At 41.4% G+C, this 11,262-nt stretch overlaps 1 protein-coding gene across 1 annotated transcript in view; it reads right to left on the bottom strand.

Annotated features, from left to right (window-relative positions):
- Nucleotides 1-3,885: 3,885 nt before the first annotated feature.
- Nucleotides 3,886-11,262, bottom strand: part of nkx1.2lb (NK1 transcription factor related 2-like,b) — a 29,355-nt gene continuing 21,978 nt past the window's right edge. The window contains exon 3 of the mRNA XM_061285776.1: nt 3,886-4,904. Within this exon, the coding sequence (XP_061141760.1) occupies nt 4,162-4,904 (743 nt within the window). The 3' untranslated portion in view covers nt 3,886-4,161. The remainder of the gene's footprint in view (nt 4,905-11,262) is intronic.

Below are 11,262 nucleotides of genomic sequence, written 5' to 3'. Positions count from 1 at the left end.
GGTGTTTGCGAGTTAAAACTCTGCTCTGATTTTCAGATACCCCTCACCGTGTTGCTGTTTTGATTAGTTTATTTGGATGTATGCTTTCACCGATTCTTCAAGATGATATATTTGGTCAGAATGTTTGCCGTTTGATGTGATCTCATGAGATAAACATCTTTCATTAATCTGACCTGCAGGCATTGAAGTGATGGAGATTGTTATTCATAATAACAGTGTCGTATTCTATGAGAATCACTGATAGCAGTTTTTTAGTGAATTATTTTTTTTTAATGCTGTTAATAAATGCATTTGTTTTCAAAAAACTTGTTTGGAATATCCATGCTTTACTACCTACTAAAGGCCAAGATCTTTTATGCAATGACCTTTACAGGTCGCTTATATGACTTCACACAACGCCTACGTCCATCTGCTCCTGGTCCGGCCCTCCGGTCCAAATTTAGAACCCAGTTCGGCCCGCGAGTCAAAAAGTTTGCCCACCCCTGGTTTAGCCTGTAGTTGCTCGTTCATGTCTGTTCTTGGTGTTGGATTTTGGCGAATAGATTGCCCCCCAAAATGCGACTTATACTCCGGAGCGACTTATCTATGGGTTTTTTTTCCACATTTTTGGGCATTTTATGGCTGGTGCGACTTATACTCCGGAGCGACTTATAGTCCGAAAATTACGGTATGTGCCTTGCAATTGGCTGGTAACCAGTTCAGGGTGTATCATGCCTACTGGTTAAAGTCAGCCGGGATAGACTCCAGCACGCCCATGACCCTCGTGAGAATAAGCGTTTCAAATAATGGATGGATGGATATCTCATACTCACATGCACTTTCTACTGTCTTCATTCCCACTATAGCAGGGGTGTCAAAGTCAAATGGACGGAGGGCCAAATAAAAAATTTAGCTACAAGCCGAGGGCCGGACTGTTCGAATGTTCATTGAAACATTTTTAAATGACGCATATAGTCTAGTGAACCTAATTGAACCTACTGAAAACCTAACAAATATATTCCAATATGATCAGATAAATAAAGCAATATTTTCTTATGGCTCTGTCAGTAATCTTTAATTTTCAACAGACACAAAAGACAAATTTCCTTTATATAAAAATCCCCATAACATGAACATTAAATGAAAGAAACCGGTATTCAAGGCACCATCAGTAGCCTATATTTTCTATTTTAGCAAAAGTGGGCTAAATTTACTTCAAAGAAAAAAACAATAATAGCAATTTTCTATCATCCACTCAACTGAAATATTTTTAAAATATAATTGGATTGAAATACAAAAGAATAAAGTGCAAAAATCTATTAATCAAAAACAACACTTTGTTTAAGGAGAAGTAACATGCAGTGAAAACAAATATTAAACTTTAACTTTTAAACTTGAACTGAGTAAAAACTCTCGTTTTAATTCCTCTTCCTTTTGTAGCCTTTGTTCCATGTCCATATTCTTGTTTTTGTCCGCGTGTTTCGTTTCATAATGTCGTCTCAGATTATACTCTTTCAGTACCGCCACACTTTCTCCACACAAAAGACACACAGGTTTTCCAGCTACCTCCGTGAACATATACTCCGACTCCCACCTTGTTTGAAACCCCCGGTTCTCAGTGTACACCTTCCGTTTTGCCATTTTTGATGGGTATCAGAAAGTTAATTTTACTGTGATGCTGACGACTGCTGTGCCAATAAATATTGAAATGAAGCAGCCTACTGCTCGGTGCGTCACCGTTGCATTGTGGGAAATGTAGTATTGGTGCGTGTAAAAGATCTGCAGGCTGCCGGCTTGCTGCGGTCTGCGGGCCGGTTCTAATAATAAATCAAGATCATCCCAGGGGCCGTAAAAAACCTTCCCGCGGGCCGGATGTGGCCCGCGGGCCTTGACTCTGACATATGTGCACTATAGTGTTAGAGAGGCGTACAACTGCAGATCCAAAAACACCATGGACAGTTTCTAGGGGTGTAAATCGCGGGTTTTGTCACGATACGATATCATATCGATACAAATAACTACGATACGATATTTGCCGATATCTTAAAGCCTGCTGCGATTCATTCACGATATATCACGATATAGTGCTCTACGATCGATTTTTTTTTCTTAAATAAAAAATATAGAACAATATCCTGATTTATAACAATTCATACGCAAAATCAACAAGGTACTGCAAACTCCTTATTTAGGAAAATTACAAGAGTATTGTAGTATACAAAGTGCTTACTTTAACACTGAACTTTGATGTCGTGTTTTTTCTTTAAATGTGCGGCGAGATTTGTGGTCCCTGAATATTTGATCACCGCATGGCAGGATTTACAAACTGCACGTGTCTTGTCCGTTGAGCCATCTTTTCTTTGGAATCCAAAGTGCTTCCAAACGAATGACTTGAAGCCTAAAGGGGAGCAAATTTTCTCGTCTTTTTGGACACTAGCCATAGCACCAGCCCAGGAGCCCCGTACTAGTTGTCCACTCCCCTTTCACGTGCCTGCTCTGCTCACAACACAACGCCGCGCACTGCTCCCGGAAAGAGGAAGCAAGCAACAATGAACTGGATTTCAAAATAAAGTCGCGTCTAATGTCCGAAGTCAAACACGGCGATATAAATCGATGTTTACGTTTAGCATCGATGCCAATAAATCGTAGAGCATTATATCGATTAATCGATGTGTATCGATTAGAGATGCACCGATCCGATATCTGGATCGGATATCGGCCCCGATATCAACAAAATAGATGGATCGGGTATCGGAAAATACAGCCGATCTGTGAGCCGATACTTTCCTTAATCTATTGGGACGCGGGCTACGTCATACGCCAGCAGCACGTGTGCCGCATGCCACGAGAGTTTTCTAAACAAACGCAAACATGGAGCGAACGTTCGCTTCTCTTCCCCGGGTTGCTAAGCGGACGTCAAACCCTGCGCCTTCGCTTCTCTTCGGGTTGCTAATGGGACGTCAAAGACTGCGCGTTCGCTTCTCTCCCGAATGGGGGGGGGGGGGGGGGGGAGGCTAATCGGATGTCAAACGCTGCGTGTTCGCTTCTCTTCCGGGGGGGTGTTAATGGGACGTCAAACGCTTTGTGTGGCGGGCTCCATCTAGTGTGGAAACTGAGAAGCTGAGCTCAAGCTTCTTGTGCGGGCCATATTCAATTATGTTTTCAGAATTTGCTGCGGGCCAATAAAAACTGGACCGTTAGTTTGGACACCCCTAATTTAGAGCAAAGAACTGTGTAGTCTGCCTGATGCCATTGCCTTTGGTCTTTTCTGTTCCACATGTAGAGTTATGTAGCTTGTTAAGTCAACCATAATATCGGATCGGTATCGGGTATCGACCGATACGCAAAGCCACGGCATCGGTATCGGTATCGGAACTGAAAAAGTCAGATCGGTGCATCTCTAGTATCGATGAATCGTTACACCCCTAATAGTTTCGATCATGGTGGTGGGACCTCATTACTAGGGCGCTGAAATACTTCACTGTAGGTGTAAATCTGTGTGCATATCCATGTTTGTGGCGCATGCAGCAGACACATTATCAAACTCTGACTTGATGTAACAGTGGGGCTAAAATTTAGAACATTTTCAGAAATAGTCAAATGACAAAAAATTTTTACACATGGTGAGTGAGAAAGTTCCCAGTGATCCAACTATTTGTACACAAGTAGTTCAATCATCAAAATCATTTTATTGAAAATATGCACTTAATTCAGAATGTTCTGAAAATTAAAAATGTATATACAGTTTATACACTGACTATCTTTTTTTATTAGTCACTGTTTATTATCAAAAACAACCATATGAGTCGTGTATTGGTTCGTCTGTGGCTTCATGGCCAAAACGGCCAAACAAAAACACTCACTGCTGAATCTTCACAGTACTAGTAGATCGGGCTATTCATTGAGTGATTTCTAACATTCAGGTTCCAAAAAGTTTTATGGATGAATCAGCTATTTATTTACCTTAGCATTCAGAATGTAAAGTTAGATCATAAAATTATGTACACTTTTACGTAGAGATTGACATTGTCAGTCAAAATTATCTATCAAAATCAAACTTTGACATTACAGCAATTGAACACCCAAGCTTAGTTGAATTAATGATATACGTATATAATCATTCAGGATGTTAAAATATGTCAATCTCTTGGCTCAGTGTGTGCATGTGTATTCTCTATCTGTTTACAGGTGCGAGCTGTAAAAGGTAGGTGCAGCATAGCTCTGTGTCCCCAACATGAATGGAGATAGAACATGGCTTGTAGTGAGAAAAGGCAGCTGGACCAGGCTGCCCGCTGAAGGGTGATGGTGACCTGATGCATAGCCTGTGTGCATGGCTAGATGTCCACTGATTGGAGGTGATGGGCTGAGTGGACTGAGATTCCCAAGAGCGCCTCCTATTCCTCCCGCAGTACCAGATGTACCTCCTGCACCAGAGGGAGCTGAAGTGTCTGCACCAGGGTTCTGTTTCTTCCACTTGGTCCGGCGGTTCTGGAACCAGATCTTGACCTGTGTCTCAGTAAGGGAGAGTGACAGTGCAAGGTTGAGCCGCTCACAGACAGATAGGTACCTTGTCGACTTGAACTTGTTCTCCAGTGCAACCAACTGCTCATAGGTGAAGGCAGTACGAGCTCTGCGGGGTTTCCCTGACTTTGAGTCTGAGCCTGTACGTTTTCTCTTAGGCTTTCCTTGTGGGCCTTGGCCCCCATTGGGCTGTACATTGGTGATCTGGCCTGTGGGCCCTCTTCTGGGACTCTTTGCCTGTTTGGTCGGGTCCTGGAGGCTTTGCTGGTTGACATCTCTGTCCCCACTAAAGTGCAGCGTCAAACTGCTCTCCTCACTGCTACAGGAAACATCTGGAGCCTCTGAATCTGGAGTACAATTTCTGTTGCGGTCATCCTCATCTGGACTTCTATTCCCAAAGTTTTCTGAAACATGAAGATTACATATTTTACATTATTAGACATCTTCTTCACAAAAATGTAGTATATAGTATTAGTAATAATAGTTATATATATTGGATGTTACGTATATACAGAATAATTTAAAGGGACAAGGGAAGCTTAAGTTTATTCACATATTTAATTTATATTTATTTATATTTTTCACGTATATTATTTTTAGTAGATTTTAATTTTTAATTTGACCATTTTTTAACAGTGTTGCAGAGTGACAAGCTATTTATTGCTTGAAAATAATTACCGTAATTTTCGGACTATAAGTCGCTCCGGAGTACAAGTCGCATAAGCCATTAAATGCCCAAAAAAGTGAAAAAAAACATATATAAGTCGCTCCGGAGTATAAGTCGCATTTTGGGGGGCAATTTATTCGACAAAATCCAACACCAAGAACAGTCATGAACGAGCAACAACAGGCTAAACGATAGGTATGCTAACGTGATATAAACACAAACGAAGAGCTGAGAACGGCCCTGACGTAACATTCAGTTATTTTAAAAAAACTATTACATAAATAACACGTTTATAAAACCATCTGTGTCACTCCAATTCATTAAATCCATCGATCGTCCTTTGTCAACAATGGGTGCGCACCGCTGACGGCGCTTGCACTTCAAAATATTCCACAGGCCCATATAACGATATATAAATTACCGTTTTTTTCCGTGTATAGTGCGCCCCCATGTATAGTACGCACCCCTAAAAATGGCATGCTGATGCTGGAAAAAAGCTTGTACCCATGTATAATACGCACCCAATTTTTATGATTTTTTTTTTATTATTTATTTTTTTTTTTTTTTTAAGTCCCAATGATCGTCACACACGCAGGGAGGCAATGGGTCCCATTTTTATAGTCTTTGGTATGGTCTTAACTAGGCTGGATGTAATTTTTTTTGTTGGCGTCGATTTCTCCGACTGCCCGTAAACGCACCACCGCGCTCCGTGCGCGCACGGGACAGCAAACGAGCAGGTGATCGAGCAAGCCTTGTCTGATACGAGAGCATTGCGGTCGCATGGAGCGTGTTTGAAGTGAACAGCAGAGAAGAAAGGAACAAGGCAAAGTGTTGTGAAATAAAATATTACCTGTAATACGGATTTAGGTAGAGAACTGAACTCTCGCTCTTTATATAGCTGACGTGTCTTGCGCATCCGTTCTGCGCATCTGTAATGGCGGCCTCCGTATGATATCCGGTTTGCGTGTGTGCGCGTGTGCGTGTGTGCGAGAGCGAGAGAGAGAGTGCGAGAGAGAACGCTCAACCGTAGCGCGCCGCCGACCGCCCAACTGCACCGCGCTGGTCGCATTAGTGTGACAGAGCCGTCGCTGAAATTTAGAAGATATTTTTAAAGTCCTGATGTACTTTCTAAAATTTAAGTGGACCTCAGTGCGCACTGCGCAGGGAGCTTAATTTGATGCGGTCGCGCAACCGCAGCGCGCCGGGCGCTCACTGTCGCATTGCTTAAAGAGCGCCTTTGTGTTTTAGGATGAACAGCAGAGACCAAAGGAACAAGGCAAAGTGTTGTGAAATAAAATATTACCTGTAATACGCATTTTGTTATTTGCTGATTGAAACTGCTAATTAAACTGTGAATTGAAACTAATAGGAAGAAAACAACTCTCGCTCTTTATATAGCTGACGTGTCTTGCGCATCCGTTCTGTGCATTTTATTTCACAACACTTTGCCTTGTTCCTTTCTTCTCTGCTGTTCACTTCAAACACGCTCTATGCGACCGCAATGCTCTCGTATCAGACGCTTGCTCGATCACCTGCTCGTTTGCTGTCCCGTGCGCGCACGGAGCGCGGTGGTGCGTTTACGGGCAGTCGGAGAAATCAATGCCAACAAAAAAAATTACATCCAGCGTAGTTAAGACCATACCAAAGACTATAAAAATGGGACCCATTGCCTCCCTACGTGTGTGACGATCATTGGGACTTAAAAAAAAATAAAATAAAAAATAAAAAATAAAAAAATTAAATTTTTTTTGTACCCATGTATAATGCGCACCCCAGATTTTAGGACAATAAATTAGTTAAATTTTGCGCACTATACACGGAAAAAAACGGTACCGTAATTTTCGGACTGAAAGTCGCACTGGAGTATAAGTCGCACCAGCCATAAAATGCCCCAAAAAGCGAAAAAAAACATATATAAGTCGCTCCGGAGTATAAGTAGCATTTTGGGGGGCAATTTATTCGACAAAATCCAACACCAAGAACAGTCATGAACGAGCAACAACAGGCTAAACGATAGGTATGCTAACGTGACATAAACACAAACTAAGAGCTGAGAACGGCCCTGACGTAAAATTCAGAGTTATTCAAAAAACTATTACATAAATAACACGTTAATAAAACCATCTGCGTTACTCCAATTCATTAAATCCATCAATCGTCTTTTGTCAACAATGCGTGCGCGCCGCTGACGACTCTTGCACTTCAAAATATTCCACAGGCCCATATAACGATATATAAATTATATATCAAATAACTATTATATAAGCAATAATGTTATCAAACCATCTGTGCACTCTAAACCATTAAATCCATCGATCAAACTTCCAGGCGTGTGGCGGCCATTGTTGACAAAGGACGATCGATAAAAGACGAGAAATTTGATCGATGGATTTAATGATTTGGAGTGACACAAATGGTTTGATAATATTGTTGTGATAGTTATTTAAAATATACCGTTTTTTTCCGTGTATAGTGCGCCCCCATGTATAATACGCACCCTAAAAATGGCATGCTGATGCTGGAAAAAAGCCTGTACCCATATATAATACGCACCCAATCTTTATGAATTTTTTTTATGATTTTTTTTAAATTTATTTATTTATTTTTTTTTAAGTCCCAATGATCGTCACACACGCAGGGAGGCAATGGGTCCCATTTTTATAGTCTTTGGTATGGTCTTAACTAGGCTGGATGTAATTTTTTTTGTTGGCGTTGATTTCTCCGACTGCCCATAAACGCACCACCGCGCTCCGTGCGCGCACGGGAAAGAGGCGTGCGGACGTGAAAAAGGCGGCTCTGTATGGGAGAGACGTTGAAGAGGAATAAAAACACCCTTGGAAACCAAAACTTGGTGATTTCAAGTTTCATTTCGAGGGACATTTGTCACGTCTCGTCCCCAGTTTTGCTATGTGTCTTGGTTGCCATAGTTTATGTTCGCGTCGCCCCTCTCTTCCTGTGTCACCTCAATCGATGTAACGTGTTTTGTATTTAAGTCCTGTCTGCCCCTCGCTCACCGTCGGATCATTGCATGTGTTACTGTCATGATGTCTGTTTGCTTTCTGTTCCTGTCTTTGGTAATGTCACCCTGTCTTTTTGTTCCACGACTTTGTCGGTCAGTCCTGTTGTTGGTTTTGTTTTCTAAAAAAAAAAAAAAAAAAATTAAAAAAAATAAAATTAAAAAAATTTTGTACCCATGTATAATGCGCACCCCAGATTTTAGGACAATAAATTCGTTAAATTTTGCGCACTATACACGGAAAAAAACGGTAGTTTATATATCGTTGTATGGGCCTGTGGAATACTTTGAACTGCAGCGCGGCACACAGCATTGTTGACAAAGGACGATCGATGGATTTAATGAATTGGAGTGACACAGATGGTTTTCTAAACGTGTTATTTATGTAAAAGTTTTTTTAAAAATAACTGAATGTTACGTCAGGCCCTTTCTCAGGTCCTTGTTTGTGTTTGCCACATTAGCATACCGTATCGTGTAGCCTGTTGTTGCTCGTTCATGTCTGTTCTTGGTGTTGGATTTTGTCCAATAAATTGCCCCCCAAAATGCGACTTATACTCCGGAGCGACTTATAGATGATTTTCTTTACTTTTTAGGGCATTTTATGGCTGGTGCGACTTATACTCCGGAGCGATTTATAGTCCGAGAATTACGGTATGTGCAATTTCAACAACACTTTCACTCACTTTAACATTTATTCAAGTGGAAAACTCACATAACATATATGGCATACATAAGAAATAATGCAAAGAAAACTGACAAGAAAACTGATTAGCACTGACTTTCCCAGCAATTACAATAGCAAATATTCAGAGCTGTTTATTTTTATAGAGCAATGTTGAAAGCAACATTCCATAGGATTTTGTCTTGCTCAGTATTTGCCCCTGAAATTTGGCATCTTTTAGCCTGCACAAGTGCATCAACATCAGGCATCATGTCCTGAGAAGCAGCCAGTTTCAGAATCTCATTTAAGTGCTTATGTGTGAGCTTTGAGCGAAGCTTTGTTTTATTAATGTTCATTACTGAGAAGACCTGCTCACAAAGGTAGGTAGTCCCAAACACGGACAACATTCTTGCAGCCAGTGCTGTCAATTTAGGATAGCCTGGTAGGACATACTTGTAAAATGTGTCCAAGCCCACAGAAGCAAATTTGTCCTTCAATTCTACATCACACTGCAAATCAATGATTTCAAGTTGCATTTCAACGGGCACATCAGGAGCTCTGACTGTGAATGGTGAGCGAAAGACTGCAAATTCTGTCTCAAGTTCGCTAAAGACCTGAAATCGCTTCTCAAACTCCCTCAGCAACTCTGTAATCTTGTCTTTGTACTGTGTCACTTCGGGATTAACGCTCGCTGCGCACACATATCTGAGACAGGGAAAATGAGCAGGGTCACCGCTTGCCATCTGCGTCTCCCATAACGTGAGTTTTAACTTGAATGCACGTATGCTGTCAAAATACTGTTACCATTTTTTTGCCTCCTTGCAACATTTTGTTCAGATTATTCAAGTGCTCTGTAATCAACCATAAATGCAATGTCCTGCAGCCAAAGTGGGCACTGTTATTCCTTAACAGGTTTACTTTTTTTCTCCATGAATTGTCCGATTTCCCCACGTAGATCAAAGAAGCGCTTCAGCATATTCAAAATGCATATTTTTACAACGAACTTGAGAGCCTCCCCTTCAACAGTGTTGTTGGTCTCCCTTTTCTGCTAGTGCGTCATAGTCTGGAGTAAAATTTACCTCGATCTGTGACGGGTTGATGTTGATGTGGCTGAACGTCACGTCGCATACGTCGAGCCAAATTGGCCACTCTTTTTTTAAACACCCGGGACTATGTCCACCTTGCTTTTCCTTGGGCGACTCATTTTAATAGAAGGATTCCAGGGGAAGGTTTGTGGGTGGCTTTAGCGTAAAACTGTATCTGAAAGCTCAGCGCGCGAATTACAAGAATGCTGTCGTCGCAGCCCGCGCTCTAAATTCGGGACTGATACAAATAGAGCGCGAGTGCGCCATGTCCGTACTACTGAGTACGTACACGCACTTGTGAGTGTGCACCGAGCTTTCTGACACGGCTTCCGGTAGTAAATACGCAGGCGAGCGGTTCCCCATCTACTGGGGAAACGCAGTCATTGCAGGCAAAATGACCCAAGAAAATGCTTAATAATACAATTTATTCAGGGTTGGCGGGCCGGATTAAACGGTCCCGTGGGCCGGATGTGGCCCGCGGGCCGTAGTTTGCCCACCCCTGCCTTAGACCCACCATTTACCTTCTGTTTTCTCAGTTCTCCGTGCAAGCTGTTGTATTTTTCTCCATGCTGAGTTTCATAGTGGTATTCCTTAAGCACCGAAACTTGCTGCATGCACACCAGGCACACGGGTTTCCCATTCACCTCCATGAACATATAGGAAGAGGTCAATTTTTCTTGAAAAATCCGACACTCAGTGTCCACTTTTCTCTTTTTTGAAAAAGACATTTCACTGAAGAGGGTGCCAGGGTCAACAGAAAAAGCGGGTAAAGCGATAGAACTGACTAACAATATAGGAACTGCATATTTTAAAGAAAATTAAGTTCATTCTTCTTTGATAATGCAGATTTATTCCGCGGGTCAGATTGAACCCACTGGCGGGCCAGATCCGGCCCGCGGGCCGTACATTTGACACCCCTGGTCAAAAGTGTATTCGACTACATGTCTGTTTAATGAGCTTTATTGCACACAAATGAAAACAAGAAATAGTAAAATAAGGAAATGGGTAAAAAGAAAAATGACCAAAAAAAAAAAAAAAATTGGCTGAAAGTTTTTTCAGGCCAAATCCTATTCCCCAGCTCATGTAAGTGCAATCAAACACATTGACAGCAGTTATTTTTTTTCTTGTTTTGCTTCTCAAAAGTTTTAATGTAAAAAGGAGTATAGTGTGTGCATGCCATTATCCAAAATAGATCTAGTTTTTTAACATAGCATTCAAATACTAAAGTTTAAATCTAACCAATAATAACATCCCAGACCATTATTAAAAGAAGAGGACAATGTTGGACAGATTTCTATTGCAGTTTGCTTCTGTATTGTATTTTACAGACTAT

This window comes from Syngnathus typhle, linkage group LG1 (assembly GCF_033458585.1).
Source record: "Syngnathus typhle isolate RoL2023-S1 ecotype Sweden linkage group LG1, RoL_Styp_1.0, whole genome shotgun sequence".
NCBI classification, from domain to species: domain Eukaryota; kingdom Metazoa; phylum Chordata; class Actinopteri; order Syngnathiformes; family Syngnathidae; genus Syngnathus; species Syngnathus typhle.
Note: the sequence above shows the minus strand (reverse complement) of the source record. Positions and strands in the feature narration are given on the sequence as shown.